At 37.4% G+C, this 23,691-nt stretch overlaps 1 protein-coding gene across 4 annotated transcripts in view; it reads left to right on the forward strand.

The window, feature by feature from the left end:
- The window catches only part of Diaph3 (diaphanous related formin 3), a 530,142-nt gene that overhangs the window by 177,058 nt on the left and 329,393 nt on the right, over positions 1 to 23,691 (forward strand). For all 4 annotated transcript variants that reach the window (XM_045145419.1, XM_004651009.2, XM_045145418.1 and 1 more), the window contains 4 exons: positions 2,420 to 2,494; positions 2,577 to 2,646; positions 8,416 to 8,552; positions 10,394 to 10,499. In XM_045145419.1, the coding sequence (XP_045001354.1) occupies positions 2,420 to 2,494; positions 2,577 to 2,646; positions 8,416 to 8,552; positions 10,394 to 10,499 (388 nt within the window). The remainder of the gene's footprint in view (positions 1 to 2,419; positions 2,495 to 2,576; positions 2,647 to 8,415; positions 8,553 to 10,393; positions 10,500 to 23,691) is intronic.

Genomic DNA, 23,691 nt, shown 5'->3' on the forward strand with positions numbered 1-23,691 from the left:
TTACTGTTTTTTTTTGTATCTTGTCCAAAAAAGTCTATCCTATTCCAGTGTCTTGAAGTGCTTCTCATATCTTCTAGTAATTTTGTAGTTTCTGCCCTTACATGTAAATTATAATGTACTTATAGTCAACTTTGTAATTGGTTATAGGTAGGGATCTAGTTTCATAAGGATATCCTGGTTTCTCTGCACCATTTATGGGAAAGGCTATTTTTTTCCAAATGTGTTGCTTAGCCCCTTTGTGGAAAATCAGTTGATTGTAAAACTATAGGATTACTTCTAGACTTTCTATTATGTTCTGTCAGTCTATGTGCCTGTTCTTAGATGAATGATGTGCTTTGATTAATTAAGCTTTCACATTTTTTTCCCCTTGGAAAATGTATGTTGTATTCTGAGTAAGAAAGTAACAATATTTTCTGCAGTTTGATTTTAATTGTTAATATTCTTTATGGGTTTTTAACAAATTAAATTAATTTACTTGAGAGGGAGGAAGAGAGAGAGAGAGAAAGGGAGGAAGAGGAGACACTTGCCAGGGCTTCCAGACATTGCAAACAAACTCCAGACACATGAATCACCTTGGGTATCTGGCTTTATGCAGGTACTAGGGCATTGACCCTGGGTCCTTAGGCTTTGTAGTCAAGTGCCTTAACCACCGAGTCATCTTTACAGCCTTTATATTCCTTATTATACTCTATTTTTACGTATTTGAATTTTACTTTAACATTTACCAAAAATTACCTTCATGTCAATTCAAATGCTTATAGAAAGAAATATACTCATACAGATATTTTGGTTGTTGTATTCTTCCTTTTTTTTTTTTTTTGGTTTTTTGAGGTAGGTACTCATTCTAGCCCAGAGTGACCTGGAATTCACTATGGAGTCTCAGGGTGGCCTTGAACTCACGGTGATTCCTCCTACTTTGACTCCTGAGTACTGGGATTAAAGGCATGTGCCACCACACCCGGTGTATTCTTCCATTTTTACAAGACATAATTATTATTATGTTATGTAATTGTATTGTGTTTTCATATCACTAATGAAATAATATTTTTTCTTTTTGCTATAGGGTCTCACTCTAGCCTAGGCTGATCTGGAATACACTATTCAGTTTCATAGTGGTCTTATTGGTCTCGAACTCACAGTGATCCGTCTACTTCTGCCTTCCTAGTGCTAGCATTAAAGGAATGCAACACCATACCTGGCTCTTTTTTTTTTTTTTTAAAGCATCATGGTTGCATCATAGGGCTTATGAATCAGGTATAATTTAGTGTTGACCCAAAAGACACAGCTGTCATATCAAAGGGGATAAGAGGTATTATTCTGGAGCTGAATATGAGTGACCTTGACCCTGCACACAGATTTAGGTTACCCCCAATTCCATGTTCCAAAGTGTTAACAATTTTATGTAGGTTTTATAGGTACAGAACAGAAGAGAGTCATAAATCAAGGCACTTTTCAAATACATTGGCTGACCATCAGGTAGGCAGCTTACAGCAAAGAGGGGAAATGTCCATCATAGGCTTCAGACGCTATCCGAGTGCATTCTTAGCCGCTGGGTTGGTGGAAACTGGTGGGCTTTTAGTACATTCCTAAAAGGATCAAATGATAGTGATCAGGATGTAAGGTCAGATAACAAGGTGGGCAATAAATGCCTATTGGGAGCCCAAGGTAACTTGTAACATTCCTTTTCTCTGTGACTACTGGAATTTTATCAGTCCATTCAGCCTTGCTGGAAGTAGGTTTTGTAGATGCAGCATTCTTCTGGGAACATTAGTTCATATTTTCAAGATGAAAATTCTCATTCAGAAAACGGAGTGTTTTTTGTTTGTTGCTAAAAATGGAATCTTGGACATTTGTAATACTTATACAAGTGTAATTTAGTAGTTTGTGAGTTTTCCTAAAACATCCTTTTTCATTGTGTCTGTTTATTTTTCAATAATCTTAACATTGTCCTGTATCGTCTTTCCGTAGTTCACTCACTTGCCCAATTTCTTAGTTTTCAAATGATCTAACCTTAGCCTTCTTCTGTAGCATGATGGGAATGCTTTATAGGCAGATGCAAGTAGAGGGGCGGTGGGGTGAACAATGTTTGGATTCATGAATTTTTTCTTTTTTTGGCTACAAATAGTTGAGTTTCCATTGATGACTACAAGTTACCCACATGCTGTCACTTGACTATGGAGCATGGGAGAGGTAGACACAGTGAGCTTTCACAGCTCGTGCAAGCCACATTAACACATCATCACTGTGCCATCTTTGTACTTCTTTTACTACTAATATTATGAATCATGGATAATATTGTGCTTGGTTATTCTATTAAAGTTGATATGAGTATAAGAAGTATAAAATAGAGGTATATGTTGTTTTTATGTTTTTTTTCTATTAGTAGGTATTGATCTTTATAACTAATTTTGTTTTTCAGTTGGGTGGAAAGTTTTGGACATGAAGGACTTGGATTATTACTAGACATTTTAGAAAAACTGACTAGTGAGAAAATGTAAGTATTATTAATAATTTTTAATTAAGCTATGTATTCGTGTGTCTACCTGTAGTTCTGACACATTTTTATGTTAATGCAGCCAATATAAAGTTGTGAAGAAGAATCAACACAAAGTCGTACAGTGTCTGAAGGCCCTGATGAATACTCAGGTATGTTGTAGGGAATGGGTATTTTTCCATCACAAATTCTCCATATGAATGTTTCATAATATAGGATTTCACTTGTATTAACACAATGTATTGCTTTGTGCTGTTCAGTGTATCATGGGAAAATACTGGACTAGATTTTAGTTTTTCATAAAATAAACTGTCTTGTAATAGAAGAAACTTGGGAATGAAGGGACATTGTCCTGATATTTGACTCATCAATACATGAATTCTCTTTGTCTTTCTCCTTATTGTCTTTTTTAATTTTCAAAAGTACAAAATAAACTAGATTTAAATTAATACATAATTATTAAACATAGTCTGCAATAACATACATTGCCAGATATTCAACTGGGAGAAACTTGCTTCTTATTGTCTAGGAATATAAAAATATAATAAAATTAATATGATCAGTTATGAGAAGGTTCCAGAATTCAGTCCATATTAAAGGTAAGCAAAGCATAGTGTTTGTAGGATTTGCGTATTTTAGATGGTGCATTACAAGCAAGAATCTTTTAAGTCTTTCCTACAGTTGTATTTGTCCAACAGTGCCCACCACCGTACATCATTAATTGCTATAGTTCACAGCATCTTCTGCTGTTTCTTTACCTTCATCTAGGCTTATTTTCCTCCCCAGTGTGAAGTAACATGCACATTTAAGTTGCTGTTGGGTATCAGGGTTACTTACCTGTGGTGTTGTGAGGATTTTTCTTGTACAGAAAAATTATGTGTATATTTTTGAACAATATTAATGTTAACTATTTTGTCCATTTCTTTTTAAATAAGCTTTAAGAGGTTTAAATTCCTAAAGGCTAGTATTTAAATTGTTAATTCTATCATCAGCATTTGTAAAAAGTTTTCTGGAGTTAAGCCTTTTTTTTTCTTACCTCTCCCTTCCTCTTTTCTTTTTCTTTTCTTTTTTTTTTGGCTTTTCGAGGTAGGGTCTCACTGTGGAATTCACTATGTAGTCTCAGGGCAGCCTTGAACTCATGGTGATCTTCCAACCTCTGCCTCCTGAGTGCTGGGATTAAAGGCGTGCACCATCATACCTGGCTAAGCTTTTTATTTTTAGCCCATGAGATTTTTTTTCTTTTTGCCCTCTGCAATCAGAAATGATTTTGTTAAGTTTATTTTTTTGTTTATTTTCATTTATTTATTTGAGAGCGACAGACCAAGAGAGAAAGGCAGATAGAGGGAGAGAGAATGGGCATACCAGGACCTCTAGCCGTTGCAAAGGAGCTCCAGACACGTGTGCCCCCTTGTACATCTGGCTAACATGGGTCCTGTGGAATCCCTTGAACGGAGGTCCTTAGGCTTCACAGGCAAGCGCTTGACTGCTAAGCCATCTCTCCAGCCCTCAGAAATGATTTTTAAGAAATATATCTGATATGTAAGTTCCCAAATTCTTTCTATATATATATTGATCTTAGTATTCTTTGAGAATGAGATTTATGAAGTAGTTTTTATATACCCTTTTTAAAGTGTAAGAAGAATTTTAGAATGTCTTTACTCTTTTTTTCTAAAGTAAGTACAAGCAAAGGGAAAACCTCACTAGTGCCCAAAGGCTGAGAGGAAAAGAAAGTTAGGAAAGTCTTTCAAATTAAAGGGCATATGTGCCATAATTTGAATTTGAGAAGAATATAGTATTTAAAGTGAATTAGCACATAGAAAATAATATTATTACTTAGTTTTAGTGCAAATGTAGGGAAGAATAGTTTATATTTTTAATTGATTTTATTTCTGATAGCTTGAATACGTACAGCCATAAAATATTGTCTTTGTATTTGATATTGTCACTTAAGACTAAAAAATTAAAACTTAGGGATTCATATTTTACAATATTATTTATTTGTGTATTTGAGAGATGGGGAGAGAGAAAGAACCAAATAGAGAGAAAATTGTCGTGTCACAGCCTTCAGCCATTGCAAATGAACTCCAGACACATGTGTCACCTTGTTCATCTGGCTTATATGGGTACTGGTGAATTGATCCTGTTAGGCTTCGAAGGCAAGCACCTTAACCACAAAATCCTCACTCTAGGGATTTGTATTTTTTTTATTTACAACTTTCATGATTGTAAACATTATTCCATGGTAATTCCCTCTCTCCCTCTACTTTCCCTTTGAAACTCCACTCTCCATCATATCCCCTCCCCCTCTTGGATTTTAGTGTCTGAACTGTTACCTTCATATGTAAAATTTTTAGTCAAGTTACTTCCCCAAGCCTCTTTGGAAGTTTATTTTTATTCTTTTACTTTGATAGCTTTTATTAAACTCCATTTAATCATATCTATAAGTATAAAATTTTCCAGACATTACTGGGGAGTCTTTGCTTTTCTTGAATAATGAAAATATAGAATTTAAGGATTAAAAAATACCTTATTAGTTATAGAAAGTAATTATAATTTTAATATATGCAAATATGATAACCTATGAAAGACTTTCTTATAATATTAAACTGGACTTAGCATTTTATAAACAATAAAATTTTGAATTCTTAGAATAAAAATAAAGGTAATAAGGGACAAAGGATAATCAATTTGAATTTAACTTTTTGAGTATATGCCCATAAGTAAGTCTTGGGGCTCATGAAAGTCAGAACTTTTTCTCATGCTCCCTCTGCTACTGGGATTGACCCCCGTACTGCATTGTGTAGTAGTCATGTAGGCTGTTGGTGTGTTGGACTAACTGTCTAGGGATTTAGTGTGAAGCTAACACTATCTTCCGTAGCCTGACATTCTGTCTGTTAGGTAATAATAGGCCTCCTTGTGGAATGCTTTAGAGCCTGGCATTGTTCCTTGCAGAATAGGCCGGTTATCATATTACCTGTAGTGGGTCTTGGGCATTCAGGAAAGTTATCTGCTTAGATGTTCCAGAATTTATCATACCTCTCTCACTTACATAGCCTTTATTAATGCAGTTTGATGCTAGCACTGGTAAGTTGACTTTTTCACATAAAACTACTATTTTTTGTTTGTTTTATAAGTGATTGTATAAATAATTTTATACAGATACATAGCAGTTTCATATGTAATTGCAGATATGGGGATCTAGTAGCTTGGCCTCTTTCCACTCATAAAATACATTTTTATATTAGGAAAATGAATGGATGATGCCTGCAGTGGCCTTCTGGTGTCACGGGATGGGCATACAAACCATGAATCTAAGAATACTCTTAATGTAGTCTTCACACTCCATAGGACCAGAGGCCTAGCAGATAGGGTAGGTTGTGCTGCCTGGAGTAAATCACAGAGAGCCTTCTGGAGAGGCTGAGGAAGCACACGGTCTGATTCAGAAAGGCAGGCACTGTAAGCACAGCTGGCAGGGCAAGAAGTGAAAGGGAAATAGTGGAGACAGTCCCCAGGTTTATTAGGGCAGAGCCAACTCTGGGACATGGAAATCATTGCCCAACTTAACTCAGTCTAGTGGTGCTTTATAAGCTGCTGACAATTTCCTGGAATGATTGTCAAGGCATAATGTGATTTTTGGCTCTATATGAGCTTTTCATTCTCTATTTTTAAGTTATGAAATAGGCCAGAACATCAGGAAAATGAGTGTTTTCTGATCACTTTAGCTGTGTCTTTTAAAACTTTCTCCTAGTGCTAATGAGAGAATAGTCTTCCCAACAGTCCTCACCTGACCCTTGGCTTGCTTGCATGTACATCTCCTATGTCGCCTATGTTCTTTAGTTAATGTTTTCAAGCAGATGTGGCATTGTGGCACAATGTGATTTTTTTTTTTTTTTTTTTTTTTGTGGACGTAGGGTTTTACTGTAGCCCAGGCTGACCTGGAATTCACTCTGTTGTCTCAGGATGGCCTTGAACTCATGGCGATGCTCCTACCTCTGCCTCCTGAGTGCTGGGATTAAAGGCATGTGCCACCACGCCTGCCTTTTTTTGTTTTTTTGTTTTTTTAATGAGAGAAAGAGAGAGAGAGAGAGAGAGAGAGAGAGAGAGCACGCGCGAGCGTTTGTGCAGGTGCTTATGCACATGTGCAAACTTGTGTGCTTGCATCACTTTGTGTGTATGGATTATGTGGGACCTGGAGAGTTAAACATGAGTCCTTAGCCTTTACAGACAAGCACCTTAACTGCTAATCCATCTTTCCAGTCCATGATTTTTTTTTTTTTTTCATAAATGCCATACAGAAGATTATCACGTTATTTAGAGGGTCTCATAGCACAGTGTTTGGGTCTAAGCTTTTTAATGCTTTGACTTTGATATCTATAACACTATTTTTGAGCCACAGTTAGGTGGTTAATAATTGGGTTTAAGGCTGCCTTTATTTTTCGGTTGCTACTTGATCCACTAGTTCTCACCATTTAGAAGGATTCTGAGTTACATGATGGTAAAAGGGATTGTTTTCTTGCTTCAGTTCTTCCTATGTGTCCCCATACTTCTACAGATTGTTGTTGTGCCCATGAGATCCACACATCCTTAGCACAGTATGCCATTAACATAGGGTCCTTACCTTCTCTTTGCATATGACATTATGATAGTACAAATTAACTTTATTCTTGGGATTAGAGAGATGGTTCAGTGATTAAGGTGCTTACTTGCAAAGCCTGATTCCCCAGTATCCATGTAAAACCAGATGCACAAACTCATGCACGTATCTGGAGTTTGTTTGCAGTGGCTGGAAGTCCTGGCATGCCCAGTCTCTCTCTTTGTCTATCTGTGCTTATAAATAAATAAATAAATAAATAAATAAATAAATAAATAAATAAATAAATAAAAATTTATCCTTATTCCATTTCATCCCATTTATATATGGGTATGTTTACAATTTACTGATTTTCTGATGATAAATATTCAGATTAAAATACATTTGTATGTTGTGGCAGTTCCTTCATGATTTCTTCCTAAACTCTCCTGTATCCTTGCCCATTTATGAACCACGTGCTCACATTCAGGAATGTACTATGCATTGTGGTAGCCACATGTGGGTTTTGACCACTTGAAATGTATCTATTGTGGATTGAGATGTGCTAGAATTATGAAATATGGGTGAATTTCCAATACTAGGGAAATAAAAGTGAGGGAACTCACCCATGATTCATGCATTGTGTGCTTGGTTAAGTGATAATATTTTGATATACTGGATTAGCTTTTTAAAAACCTTTTTTTATTATTTAATTTTATTTACTTGTGAGAGAGAAGGAGGGAGGGGAAGAGAGAGAGAGAGCGAGAATGGGCATACTGAGGCTTTTTCCTACTGCTAACAAACCAGATGCAGGTACTGCCTTGTGCATCTGGCTTACATGGGTCCTGGGGAATCGAGCCTGGGTTCTTTGGCTTCCCACAGCAGTGCCTTAACCACTAGGCCATCTTTCTAGCCCATGGATTAGCTTTTTGAGAGTAGTTTCACTAATATCAAGATAACAACACATATTTACATATAATTTGGTTCACATCATGCTTCTTTTGGAGAAGGCTCTTCTGTTTTTACCTGTGGTGCTTTTACCAACCTTCTTCCCAGTAGAAGGGTCACTTGTCTTTGGTATATCTGATTTAATACCTAGCTATTCATGTTGTTTATCCCTGTTGGATAATCACCCTTTTCTCCACAGGTTCTCTGCATTTGGTAGAGTATCATAGTTCATGACATGAATACTTGTGATTTTTTTTTTTTTATGGATGTTAAAGTATGTATATCTATTTTCATGTTTTTTTTTAATAAAAATATATTTTGTTATTTAGTTATATCTAAAAATTCTGCCTCAGTTATCGAACTAACTCCTAATATCTAACTTTTGATATTCAAACTATTATAGTATGGCTTGGAAAGAATTATGAGTGAAGAGCGGAGTCTTTCCTTGTTGGCCAAAGCCATGGACCCCAAGCATCCCAGTATGATGACAGATGTGGTCAAGCTCCTTTCTGCAGTTTGCATTGTAGGGGAGGAAAGCATGTGAGTTGTTTCTACTTTATCTCTGTGTATATGATAAATTGAGTAAGTTTAATTTATTCAATACTGCCTCTTCTATTTTTGAATATAATTGATATTTCTTATTGGCTTAATAAAAATGATTGAGCACTAATTCCCTTAATTTATTAGTTATGGGCCCAATGAGTGACTGATTTCATTATCTTGTTTGTTTTAAACTACTTTAAACTGAAATCCTAATAAAAATTGCAAATGTAGGGTGACTATAGACAAGTGGGTTTTGCTTTTTGCCTAGCTTTTGATAGAATTACTTTAACTATGGGTCATGCATAGCCCTTCATAAAAGCACACACACACACACACAATATAAACTTTTCATTTAGGACAGAATAGGGATGTAATGGTGGTAGACTGGAGGGCTGGCTTAGCAGTTAAGGCATTTGCCTGCAAAACCAAAAGACCCAGGTTCGATTCCCCAGGACCCATGTTAGCCAAATGCACAAGAGGGCACACATGTCTGGAGTTCATTTGCAGTGATAGGAAGCCCTGGTGCACCCATTCTCTCTCTCTCTCTGCCAAAGAAATAAAAATAAAAATATTAAGAGATGTAATGGCGAACACCAGGGAAGGAGATTTCATCAATATGTCCATTGCTAGGAGGAACAGATCAAAAGTCCAGTGACTCTAAATTTATCCTTAAGGCACTGGAAATGAGCCTTAGATTTAACCAAAGGAGAATTAGTGAGTAGCAAGAAACCAGCATAACTAAAACACAGCCAGGTCACATTTACCTGATGCAGAACTGCCTGCCACCTGTGCCTGGGATCTAGGCTCTTCTCTGACAACAGTGCAGCCGGTGAGCTCTCATGATCAACCCCAGGCTCTGTTGTGCTTTTGCAGTGTCACTCTAGGCTGTACCCTTTAAGTGACACCTCCTGTGTTCATTTGAAAGCTGGCCTTGGGAGGGCCAGTTGTGGCTGCATTTGGGATTGACACATCTAATGGGCCTGTATTTGGAGATTCCTACCACTACTCAAAACCTGCCCTTTTTGTGCCCTTGTATGTGTCCATAGAAGAGGCCTAGCTAAATGAGCTGTGGTCTCACTCATATCAAGCCATGAATCTAACTTTAGTACTTTCCCAATTTAAAAAGGTTGTATAAACTTTGTGTGCCTGTGTGGGATCTGATATGTATTGTTTGTGTCTTGAAATGTGCATCTTTGTTAGCTCTCACTTCCCAACTTGCCCTCTGTATTTTTCTTATGATATTTTTATCTCTTCCTCTAATGTCCCTATTCTCCTCTTGTTTTTGTCTATCGTTTCTTCCTATTTCCTTTTGGAGTCTTCCTTTTTTTTTTTCCTTCACATATTTTCCTTCCTCTCTTCTCTACTATTTTCCGTCCCCTTCCATCTTCCCCTTTTAAAGTCATTTCCCTCTTCCTTTTTTTTCTTTACCTTCTTAGTCATTTTCCATCTCATTTCTATATCATTTCTTGACTTCAGAGTGAGAGTAAAAGTGATGTAAATAACATGTAGTACTACAGTCTCCATGCAGAAACTGAGTGCTCATGTTCATTAGGTTATACACTCTATCATATCCATTACAGAGGGCCCTTCTTAGTGGGATTATCAGTAGTTGTTTTGGGTCATGAATGCACCAGCCAGTCTTTGGTGGGGGGTGGGCCATACCTCAGAGTACACTGTCCCTCCCTGTGTGGTGTCAGTTAGCTACTTCTGAAATGTCACTGGTTGCTTAGGCATTACCTCTCATTTGGCAGGATAGTTTTACTTTTAGTAGTTTTATTTTTAACAGTTTTGTTACTTGCACCGTGCAATTTAATTAATGGACACCAAATTTCCAATAGCCTTGAAGAAGTTTTAGAAGCTTTAACTTCAGCTGGAGAAGAAAGAAAAATTGACAGGTTTTCTCCTATTGTGGAAGGTCTTCGGCACAACTCAGTACAACTGCAAGTAGGTTTCATGTCTTTATAACCTAGTCCCCCCCCCCCCCATTCCGCCCCCGAGGTAAGGTCTCACTTTGTAGCCCAGGCTAACCTGGAATTTAGTGTGTAATCTTCACAGTGATCCTCGTACCTCTGCCTCCCAAGTGCTGAGATTAAAGGCATGCACCACCACGCCTGGTCACTTTATAATGTAGTTTTAACTGGCATGTCATATGTATTTTTTCCTAAGTTTTGGTTCTAGCTTTATATGTACACATATTATGATGCTCTGCTTGCTCTTTAGCATTCTTTTGGAACATGCTTTTAAGGAACTCATAGAATTACAGTTTTATTGTCATAATTTATCTTCCAAATACTTCTTGACCAACACCTATGATTCCTTCTTTAGGTAACCTTTTCTGCAGTAAACTTACTAGATTTCCTTATAAAACATATCACAATATTACTATGGATTACTTCTTTTGTTAGTCTTTATTGTAGTTTTGATGAGGAAAAGTTGAGTCCATGTAAGTAACAATGAAGCTCTAGCCCTCATCATTTTAGTCTATAGAAGAATAGTACTTATTTATTTTCTATTTCAACAAATAAAATATACAAAGTATAGTTCTTCTGAATTTATTGAGCCCTGGAACTTGCTGTCTAGACCAGGCTGGCCTTGAACTTCTGGCAATTCTAATTTATCTGCCCTTCCCCAGAAGGTGTTGTAATTCTTGGTGTATACTCCCATGCCTGCCGGTAAACTTGATCATTTTGAAAAGAATACTGATCCCAAGTCCCATTTCTAGACCTTCATCATTTCGTAGTCCTGCCTAGTTGTGACTTGTTCTTTGGGAATTTTACCAAGATTCCTGGATGATCTAATGAGGTACAGTGTTTAGAAGCCAGTATGCTAATGACCATAAAGAAAAATTAATTTTGGGCTGGAAGGATTGCTTAGCAGTTAAGGCAATTGCCTGCAAAGCCAAAGGACCCAGGTTTAATTCCACAGGACTCATGCTAGCCAGATACACATGGTGGCACATGCATCTGGAGTTCATTTGCACTGGCTGAAGGCCCTGACATGCCCATTCTCTCTTTCTCTCTCAAATAAGTAAATAAAAATAAAATATTAGGGCTGGAGAGATGGCTTAGTGATTAAGCGCTTGCCTGTGAAGCCTAAGGACCCCGGTTCGAGGCTCGGTTCCCCAGGTCCCACGTTAGCCAGATGCACAAGGGGGCGCATGCGTCTGGAGTTCGTTTGCAGAGGCTGGAAGCCCTGACGTGCCCATTCTCTCTCTCTCCCTCTGTCTTTCTATCTGTGTCTGTCCCTCTCAAATAAATAAAAAAGAAACCAACTGCTCTCTTATTAAAAAAAAAAATTAAAAAAAGAAAAATTAAATTCTATGTAAAAATATTAATATGTCACAAATTACAGCTTAAATTTTTTAAAAAAATTATTATTTATGTTTTAGATAGAGAAAGGGAGAGAGAGAGAGAGAGAGAGAGAGAAAGAATGGGCACACCAGGGCCTCCAGCCATTGCAAATGAACTCTAGACACATGTGTCCCCTTGTGCATCTGGCTTACGTGGGTTCTGGGAAATCAAACCTGGGTCCTTTGGCTTTGCAGGCCAACACCTTAACCACTAAGCCATCCCTCCAGCCCCAGCTTTAAAATTTTTAAGAAGGTCTGTATGGAGCTTGGCCATTTGGTTTATTTGTTTCTAGGTATGATAGGAAAAGCAGAATCTTATCATTTAACAGCATTGTTACAATTAAAAGGCAAACATCATATGACAGAGCTGCTAGTGGTTTGTTATCGGGCAGTTGTTTTTGGGTTTACCTTTGCTGACAGTAGGCAGGTTGCAGGTATGACACTGAGTGCTTATTTAGGACTGTGTGAGGGCGGGGGACACATGTACCTACTGGGATTCTTTTCATTCCTACGTCCTCTTCTGTTTTTACTTTCATCTGTGTCTTCTTTTCTTTCTCTTGTACTATGTCTTCTTGTCCTTTATCTCTTTCTCCCTGTCCCATCTCTTTACTTTTCATGCCTTTACCTCTAATTCTTTGTGATTCCCCTCATCTACCCAGTCTTTCATCACTTGGTGTTGGTGCTAGTTTCTTTTTCATCTGGTCCTACATCTCCTGTTTAAGACTTTATGAAATTAAGAAAATTTATATGTATTTAAAATTTTGATATTTTGGGGGTGAGTTTTTAAAGTTTTATTTGTATGAAATCCACATTGTGTCATTTACCTATCTAGTCTTTTTTTTTGTTGTTGTTGTTGTTATAGCCAGATATGCACCCCTAGCCACAAATCAATTTTAGCATTTTCAGTGCCCTCAGAAGAAGCCCTCACCCTTTAGCTGTAATCCTATTATTCCTCCATTGTCTCCAACCCCAGGCCATTCTTGACCAACTCTTGTCTCTCTGAATTTGCCTATTCCAAACACTTTGCATAAGTACAGTCATGCAGTATTAGGTTCTTGTGCCTAGTCATTCACTGAGAATAGTATTTTCAAGGTTCATCCATATTAAAATATGTATCAGTATTTTACTTTTTGAAATCTGTGTGTGCATGCCGGGTGGGGTGGCGCACGCCTTTAATTCCAGCTCTCAGGAGGCAAAGGTAGGAGGATCGCCTTGAGTTTGAGGCCACCCTTGGACTCCATAGTGAATTCCAGGTCAGCCTGGGCTAGAGTGAGACCCTACCTTGGAAAACCAAAAAAAAAAATAAATAAAAAATAAAAAAAAATCAAAAAACATCTGTGTGTGCATGTGAGCATGTTTGAAGTCAGAGGATAACCCCAGGTGTTGGTCCTTGCCTTCCACCTTCTTTAAAGCAGGGGTCTCTGTCTCTTGTTGCTAGTTGGTCTTTGAGTTTTCAGGTATTCTCCTGTCTGCCTTCCTTCTTGCAGTAATGTGCTAGATAACAGATGCTCATAATGTCCATCCAGCTTTATATGGATTCTGCTGATTGAATTCAGGTTGTCCTGCTTTTACCTACTGAACAATCTTTCCAACCCCAGTTGTTAATTTTTTATTATTACTTGATAATGAAATAAATGATAATAATAAATTGCAAGATTGTACCACACTCTAATCAGTCTTAAGTTGTCAGACACTTGAGTCTCTTTCATTTTTGGTTGTTACAAATAAAGCTGCTTTGTAGAGATAATTTAAAATATTTGTAGAGATAATTTTAAAAACATTATTTATTTATCTGAGATAGATACAGAGAGAGGAGAGAGAGAGAATGGGCATGCCAGGGCCTGTAGCCTGTGTACACAAACTCCAGATGCATGTACCACCTTGTGTATCTGGCTTACATGGGTCCTGGGGAATCTATTTTAGGTCCCTTGTCTTTGGAGACAAGCACTTTAACTGGTAAGCCATTTTTCCAGCCCAAGATAATTTATTTTTAACTACTGCTCATTTGCTTCATTTGATGATAAGTGAATAGAGGTGCAGTGGTGGGAGGCCTGCTGCAACATTGTCCATTGACAGATGTAGAGATCATGTGCTTAATTCAACTTAAGAGACTTGCCAAGATACAGGTGGCTGATTATAGTTGAATATAGCTGGCTTTGAAAAAACTATTCGGCTGATTGTAAGTAAACTTGTATGTTCTGTTATAAAGAAAATGCATGTGTGCTGTTTTGCTGGGAGTCTGTAGCATTGAAAGGCTCTGAGCTTGCTCACTTATGACAGACATGAATCCTTCTGTTTACCCAACCCTAGTTTGAAAGCTTTGATTTACTGTAATTTTAGATACTGGTCACTACTGGCTGTGCCACACTTCTGTGGACTACCCACGATTTTCTAAAATAATTAACATCTTGTAATTGTTGTTCCTCAAATTTATTTTGATTGTGGTAAAGTGTACATAACATAATTTGCTATTTGAAGTATACAAGTCAGAGGCATTAGATCAATGTGTGCTGCTAAGTAGCATATTTGGAGGGTTTCTAGACTTATCGTCATAACTTGACACACTCATGGACAACAGTATATATATGTGTATATTTGTGTCTGTGTGTATTTGTGTTTACATATGTATATATGATTTCTATGGTGAACATTTCTCTATTACAGAACATATTTTCCAAAGCAAAGGACAGCATTTTAGTCCAAAAATTAGGTGTTTCTGAAACTCCTCTTACTAAAGGAAAACAACTACAAATGTATTTAGTTTTATATTATACACATTATCTTAATATACATTGTCATAACATATGAAAGTGCAGAGGGTGGTCATATATAGAACCCTCCAACAGAAGAGAATACATTCTCTTAATATAAAAAAGTATTGAATTTTAATACTTAAGAATTAGATCATTTGAAAATGATAGTTTTGTTGAAACTTGCTCTATGAACCAAGGCTATATTAGTCTGGGTCTTTTGAAAGGCACAAGATTGGATGTGCAGGGCTTCAGGGCATTGCCTGTAAGGGAATCTGAAAGGTGATGGAGAAGGCTCAGAGGTCTGTCAAATTCAATGTTGGTCTCACCCTGACTGAGGTGTTGAGGAAATGTCAGCTGTAGGGAAGTCCTTCAGAACAAAGATGGGAAAGTTGTTCCCTCTGTCTGCTTACTTCCTGCACTCATGCATGCATCTGCTTCGGAAGGCTGTGAAGAGCTTGTCTTCTGCTCAGATGCTTCCATGGGTTTCAAATCAGTAGCTGGAGCTTTTTGTCATTTTGCTCCCTGTGGTCAAATATCAAGAGCTGCATTAAAAAAATTATTACTCATTTTTATTTGTTTGTTAGAGAGAGGGGCGGGGGGAAGAATATGGGTGCACCAGGGCCTTTAGCTGCTACAAAACAAACTCCAGATGCAAGCACCACCTTGTCATCTGACTTATGTGGGTATTGTGGAATTGAACTTGGGTCCTTTTGCTTTGCAGACAAGCACCTTAACCACCAAGCCATGTCTGCAACCCAAGAGCTGCATTTTATTTACTTTTGGTTTTTCAAGGTTGGGTTTCAGTCTAGCCCAAGCTGACCTGGAACTCACTACATAGTAGTTTCAGGGTGGCCTTGAACTCATGGTGATCCTCCTACTACTGCCTCCCAAGTGCTGGGATTAAAGGAGTGCACCACCACACCCAGCTTAAGAGCTGCATTTTTATGTCTGCTGCCAAGATAATTTAATCTCTCCTTAACTTAAAAAAAGAAAGAAAGAAATCTGTTTGAATTTCACTCAGTTCTTTAAAAACTTTGGTTGGGCCTCATTTCATTTCTAGCTCAGTAAATGAAAAAGAAAAACCACAAAAGAATTTCAAAATCAAGTACTTCATCTGCTATATAGTTTAGCTTAATTAAAGTATTTAAAATGGAATTCTTCCTTGAGATTTAATCATTAGAAAAAACATTGAAATAAGTGATATGTGTGTTTTTGTTCTCAGTCAAGTTTGTGTGATGTTCACCCATGCTTTATTTTACCATAAACTAAATGAAGTCTTCCTATAATGTCCATATCTTGATTTCCTATTTCTTCTTTATTTTGTCCCTCCCCCCCAAACTGGTTATTTTTGTTTTCAAATGTGTTGTTCTAACATGTTATGAGGACTGAACAGTGAAGCGTGTTAGTAGAGACTTTATCCTTAGGCTTGTTGTTGGGGCATCCTAAAAAGATGCAATGACCAGTTTTTCTTAACTACTCTCTAGTTTAGTTACTATTATTGAGGTTTGCATTAGTGGGATTAATATATAAACCTGAATCAAGTAAAATATCAAGCATTAAAATGTTATGGAAATTAATATGTTTTTGTACTAATAGACTAAAATGTAGTGAAGCAATATTCCTTTTATTTACTTATTTATTTGAGAGAGACAGAAAGAGCTGATGGCGGGGGAGGGGGGAAGAATGGCCACGATAGGACCTTCAGCCACTGCAGGCAAATTCCAGATGCATGTGCCACCATGTATAGCTGGCTTATGTGGGCTCTGTGGAATTGAACCTGTGTCCTTAGGCTTTGTAGATAATTAACTTTAGTTACTAAGCCATCTCTCCAGCCCCAAGCAGTATTTTTATATGAACTCATATTATCATATGCAGCATACCTAAGAGAAATTGATTGTTAACGTTAACAAGAATTGTAGCCAGTCTTTGGGAATGTTCCAGTGGAACACTCGAAAGTTAACTAATGCCTCAAAGAGGGCTGCAGCTTTTTGTAATACACCAGTTAATCATTCAGTTACTTTTGAGCACTGAGCTCTGCCAGGTGTAAGAAACACAGAAGTGAAGGAACCATATTCCCGACCTCAAGAAATTTATACTTCATTATTTAAAACTACCTAACATTTGATATAAAAACCATATTACTAGCAGTTTCAACAAAATGTATGGCAAGATATAGACGAAATTAATGATGTCTCAGGGGGGTCATGAATGTCTAAAAATATATCTGAAAAATCTGAGTTTGTGTTTCATATTCCGGATCATGTAAATTCTAGCCCCATGTGTTCTGCAATTCATTTCTGCCTGCCTTCATACGAGGCACGTGCATTTTTCAGGCTTTGACTTGTTCTCTTACCATATTTGTCATTTATAGAGCATTCAGTTGGGAGTATAAATAAAATTATAGAACCTTAATCTGACACACATTACTGTTTCTGTGTTTGTGTACGTTATGCTGTCTGTTTTGTTATTTTTTTCTGAGTTAATGCAAATATATATAATTTAAAAATCGTTAGAGTTCTTTATTTGCACTGGAGACAGAATGTTTCCCTGTAAACATCATTTACTCATTTTAACTTGATACACGTGAAGTTTGATTGTGCAGAGAGAGAGGCAGATGCTCTCTGCCAAGGGGTAGGGAAGATGAATAGCAGTCGAGACTGTGTCTTCCAGGCCCAGACAGTAAGTAAGCACTCACTGATTCCGATCAAAAAATTTTTTTCAAGTTTTTACTGGTGCTTGCTTCCAAACATGTTGTAACTCTTGATGCTATTAAGTTTCTTACAATGTAGTCTAGCCACTATTTTACTTACGGAGCCATCTTCTTACATCTAGGATGAACATGTTGACTCTAGAGTCCTTAGACCATGTCCTAAATTCCTTCAGCATATCTGTCATTGTTCAGGGGGCATTTGAAGAAATTGAGCATGCCTTTTGAAAGGGCGCAGGCATTGCAAGTGTTAATGTACCTCAAATTTTATGCTTAATGTTTGTCCAAAGCAGTCAGAAATCGAAGGTTAAAAGCAAATAAATTGTTTATTTTTTCTCATATTTGTGCAGAGCAGAGTGAGAGATAGCAATAAATTGTGTACTAGAGGGAACTAAGTAAGATGCTGTGTATTCACATATGAAGAAACCTTACTTGTTTTCAAGGTTAGGGAGTGTCTGTTGATTCAATGTTGTAGATAGTGACATAGTCCTGTCCTTTTGATAACCTCTTTCTATGTCTACTTTCCTATGGTCATTTCTTTGTTCTTAAGATCACCTTTGATATAATTTTTGAGATTTTGTTTATTACTTTATTATCTTGCTATGCCATTATCTTCCAGTTTATGACTGGTAGCAATTGTTACACTGTCAGTTCATGCTGCCTGGCTCAGTCCTTATTTTTTTATATATTAATTAATTTGAGAGAGAGAGAGAGAGAGAGAAAGAAAGAAAAAGGCAGATATATAGAGAGAATGGGCATGCCAGGGCTTCCAGTCGACCCATGTGCTACCTTGTGCATCTGGCTCACATGGGTCCTGGAGAATTGAGCACATGTCCTTTGGCTTTGCAGTCAAGTGCTTTAACTGCTAAGCCATCTCGTCAGCCTCAGGAAATTTTTTTTAATATTTTTTAATTTTTACTAACATTTTCCATGATTATAAAATATATCCCATGGTAATTCCCTCCCTCCCCACCCCCTCCATACCTTCCCCTTTGAAATTCCATTCTCCATCATATTACCTCCCCATTACAATCATTGTAATTAAATATATACAATATCATCCTATTAAGTATCCTCCTCCCTTCCTTTCTCTTCCCTTTATGTCTTCTTTTTAACTTACTGGCCTCTGCTACTAAGTATTTTCATTCTCACGCAGAAGCCCAATCATCTGTAGCTAGGATCCACATAGAGAGAACATGTGGCGCTTGGCTTTCTGGGCCTGGGTTACCTCACTTAGTATAATCCTTTCCAGGTCCATCCATTTTTCTGCAAATTTCATAACTTCATTTTTCTTTACCGCTGAGTAGAACTCCATTGTATAAATGTGCCACATCTTCATTATCCACTCATCTGTTGAGGGACATCTAGGCTGGTTCCATTTCCCAGCTATTATAAATTGAGCAGCAATAAACATGGTTGAGCAGTACTTCTAAGGAAATGAGATGAGTCCTTTGGATGTATGCCTAGGAGTGCTATAGCTGGGTCACATGGTAGATCAATCTTTAGCTGTTTTAGGAACCTCCACACTGATTTCCACAATGGCTGGACCAGATTGCATTCCCACCAGCAGTGTAGAAGGGTTCCTTTTTTTCCACATCCCTGCCAACACTTATGATCATTTGTTTTCATGATGGTGGCCAATCTGACAGGAGTGAGATGGAATCTCAATGTAGTTTTAATCTGCATTTCCCTGATGACTAGTGACGTAGAACATTTTTTTAGATGCTTATATGCCATTCGTATTTCTTCCTTTGAGAATGCTCTATTTAGCTCCATAGCCCATTTTTTGATTGGCTTGTTTGATTCCTTATTATTTAACTTTTTGAGTTCTTTGTATATCCTAGAAATTAATCCTCTATCAGATATATAGCAGGCGAAGATTTTTTCCCATTCTGTAGGTTGCCTCTTTGCTTTTTTCACTGTGTCCTTTGCAGTGCAAAATCTTTGTAATTTCATGAGGTCCCAGTGATTAATCTGTGGTTTTATTGCCTGAGCAATTGGGGTTGTATTCAGAAAGTCTTTGCCAAGACCAATATGTTGAAGGGTTTCCCCTACTTTTTCCTCTAGCAGTTTCAGAGTTTCAGGTTTGATGTTAAGGTCTTTAATCCATTTGGACTTAATTCTTGTGCATGGCGAGAGAGAAGAATCTATTTTCATCCTTCTGCAGATATATATCCAGTTTTCAAAACACCATTTGCTGAAGAGGCTGTCTCTTCTCCCATTAGTATTTTTGGCCTTTTTATCGAATATCAGGTGGCTGTAGCTACTTGTGCTTACATCTGGGTCCTCTGTTCTGTTCCACTGATCTACATGTCTGTTTTTGTGCCAGTACCATGCTGTTTTTGTTACTATGGCTCTGTAGTATAGGTTAAAATCAGGTATGGTGATACCACCAGCCTCATTTTTGTTGCTCAGTATTATTTTAGATATTTGAGGTTTTTTGTGATTCCAAATGAATTTTTGGATTGTTTTTTCTATGTCCATGAAGAAAGCCTTTGGAATTTTGATAGGGATTGCATTAAATGTGTAGATTGCTTTAGGTAAGATTGCCATTTTCACAATATTGGTTCTTCCAATCCAGGAACAGGGGATGTTTCTCCACTTTCTAGTGTCTTCTGCAATTTCTTGCATGAGTGTTTTAAAGTTCTCATTGTAGAGATTCTTTACTTCCTTGGTTAGGCTTATTCCAAGGTATTTTATTTTTTTTTGATGCAGTTGTGAATGGGAGTGATTCTGTGATTTCATCCTCTGTGTGTTTGTTGTTAGCATATATGAAGGCTACTGATTTCTGTGTATTTATTTTGTATCCTGCTACATTGCTGTAGGTTTTGATCAGCTCTAACAATTTGCTAATAGAGTCTTTAGGGTCCTTTATGTATTCAGGAAATTTTTAATAATGAGTTGAGTATATATTTTTTGTTTTTCACAACATCAGATTTGAATCTTTGATCTGTAATTCCTAAAGATAAATGTCTTCATATAAATTTATTTTAAGTTGAGGTCAAGGTGTGATATCTGTATTGTGTAACAGTGCATTTGGGGTAAAGAGGAGAATATTCAGATCATGATAGGTATTCCTGACTTAAAATCTCCGAAGTTAGCCAGTCAAGTGGCTGAGGAAGGGAGGGTCACAAGTTCAAAGTCTTCTAGGGCAACCCTGCCTCTCCCAGACCCTATTCTTCCCTATCTCTCCCCAGCGAACGAAGAAAAAAAGAAGTAAGAAGAGGGCAAGGGAGCAGCTCAATAATGGAGTGGCAGCCTTGGTTCTATTCCTAGTATACTGGTGCAGGGACAGAAAAGATCTTGTTCTTTTTTTTTTTTCCATAACCTGTTTCTGTGTTCTTTTCCATCTGGTATGCTCACTCATGTTGGCAACCTTGGAGCCAGCCTTGTCTCCTCTTTTCATTGGACTGTTTTTGTTTTGTTTTCTTAGGTAGGATTTTGCTGTCTAGCTCAGGCTGGCATTGAAGTCAACCATTCTCTGTCTTAGTCTCCAGTCTTCCACATGTAGGGATTACAGATGTGCATGTACATTCCCAACCCTTTTCACTTTTTAGAGCTGGTACTTTAGCACAAAGATCAGTGCCTGACACATAGTAGACACCATTTAGACTGGAAGGAATGAAATATGTATGTCGACTGCCCTAAGACAGAGCAGATAGTGCAGTTAGGAGAGCAGGATTTGTTTGTATCATCTCACCTTATCAGCTCCTGAGAGGGTAGCTTTTGTTATATCACTGACACCATTTCTCTACCTTATCCAGAGTTAGTAGAGATCATATGTTACATCTTTTGAGTATTAAGCACAATCTCGAAGTTACCTATATGTGATAAGTATTTTTATCTTTCTTGAGTTTTGTTGCTCTTAAAACAAAGATATTCAATTACCACATTTTGTGGGTGAGTTGGAGATCGTGTGCCACAGTGCACGTGTGGGGCTCAGAGGCCAGCTGTCATGTGCTTCACTTCTCACTCAGAGGCAGGGTCTCAGGTTTGTTCACTGCTGTGTTTTCCGGGCTTGCTGCAGCCCATCCCCCCTCCCCTCATCACCCGCCAAGCTTCCAGCAGATTCTTCTCTCCCCGCCTTCCTCCTTACCTATCCATAGATATGGTTGGGATTACAGATGCCATAGTCTTTTGCTTGAACTCTGGAAATCCAAACTGGGATACACTTGTGTATGTAACCTGTTTATTCACTGAGCTATTTTCCCCCTCAATTACTACTTTTAAATAAATTAATGAATGATTATTAATATAGATGTTCAATCAGAAGTTGAAAGCATTATTTATATTTTGGAATTTGAATAAATTATGAATATATCATGAAGGCATTAAATATAAGACATTGTACATATTAGATTTTCTCTATAACTCATTCAAGAATGAAAAATATGTTATTTTGAAGCCAATTTTGATGACAGAAACTGACTACTTGAACCTGGCGTGAATTATTTTCGTTTTGGTCATTGTATCCTATTTGAATTCTGAATATATCTATTTAAAACACAATTTAAAAGTTAGCACAATTACTGTATGAATGAAGGTTAAGAACTTAAAAGAAAGCAGGGTATATTCTATTCTCTAAAGCTTGTTGACCTCTCTGTAATAGTTCTGTTTCCTGCTGAGCAACAGACATCAAGTTCATGTACCAAGTTCTGTCAACTCTTCCTTGTTAATATTTTAGATATTCTCACACGTCCTCCCATTGCCAAACACAATTACTTCTCCAGTAGCTTACTAAACTGAACCCATTACTTACTTACTTAGTTACTGTTTCTTCTTTGCATAAGGTCTTTTGTGATTTTTTTCCATTTCCTCTTGAATCTGCATTTTGTGGTTAGGTACACCAAGGCTATTGCTAATCTCACCTGTCTCCCTTCCATCTTCATTTCTCTGACTCACTTGTTCCTCACAAACTATTCATGAAATTTGAATTACTGGAACCTCAATGAAATGACCCCTTTCTTTCAACATGTTGACATGTTGATTTCTATGTGTACATCTTTGTCTATGACTTCACCAGGCTCCTTCTTTACCTTTCCATTGTCAGTCCTTGAACTACTGTGTTTATCAAGTAGTTTTCCCCCACTTAGTGTGCCAACTCCTATATTGTATGACAAGCAAATTTCTTATAGTACATAGTATATTTTAAGGCTTGTAATTAATATCTTCATTAGTGCAGACAACTTCTTTTACCTTTGCATTTCCCTAGCTTTTGTCATTGAATGTGGCCTAGATTCTGGCTCAGCACCTATAGCTAATAGGCCAACTTAGTGTGAGATCATATGTTGCCATGAATTCTGTGTATCTCCCCATGTGCAGGTCTGCATGTCTCCATTGAACTCTTTGGTCTTTATCTTGGTTATAGACTTTTTGATTGGTAAACACAATTAGTATGCTTTGGTACATTATTATATTTACAGTCTTTCTTGTGTTATATAAATCTCTGAAGAGGCTGGCCGTGGTAGTGCATAGCTTTAATCCCAGCACTAGGGAGGCAGAGGTAGGAGGATACCTATAAACTTGAGGCCACCCTGAGACTACATAGTAAAGTTCATGTCAGCTTGGGCTAGAGAGGGAGACTCTACCTCGTAAAACCAAGTGCGTGCGCGTGTGAAGAAGAAGGTTGTAGGGCCTGTTAATAGCAAATTACCATTAAGATTGGGAAAGGATTTTACAGACTTAAAATTTCTTCATTTCAATTTCATTTCCTACTTTTACCTGGAATTACCTTTGTGAACACGTCCCAGAAATAATTTGGATTTTCCTTTGCTTTTTTTCTCTCCAGTTTTATGCCACTGTTGTCTATAATATGTGCTTTCCACTAAAGCAGTATTTTCTCTTAATTTTTGTATTGCTTCTTTTTGCTGCTTTCTTAGAGTTACTTAATTTGCGTTTTTCTAGAACCTGGGTGGCTATTCCTAATTTAATTTATCTGAATGTAGAGAAATGTGTATATACACCCATGCACACTTCCAAACCTTTGAAAATTACATGGTATTTTTGACAAAAAAAAAAAAAAAAGTGTTTTGGGCACAGAGTGAGGAATGACAAGGGACGGGAAAGAATATTTTAAACTTGACTTTTTGACATGAACTGGCCACAGCTGAATGACTAGGTACTGGGAAGGTTGTCTAGTTTAAGTTTTTATTTATTTATTTATTTATTTTTTGGTTTTTCGAGGTAGGGTCTCACTTTGGCCCAGGCTGACCTGGAATTCACTATGGAGTCTCAGGGTGGCCTTGAACTCATGGTGATCCTCCTACCTCTGCCTCTTGAGTGCTGGGATTAAAGGCATGTGCCGCCACACCCAGCTTAAGTTTTTAA

The sequence above is a fragment of the Jaculus jaculus genome, chromosome 3 (assembly GCF_020740685.1).
Source record: "Jaculus jaculus isolate mJacJac1 chromosome 3, mJacJac1.mat.Y.cur, whole genome shotgun sequence".
Classification (NCBI taxonomy): domain Eukaryota; kingdom Metazoa; phylum Chordata; class Mammalia; order Rodentia; family Dipodidae; genus Jaculus; species Jaculus jaculus.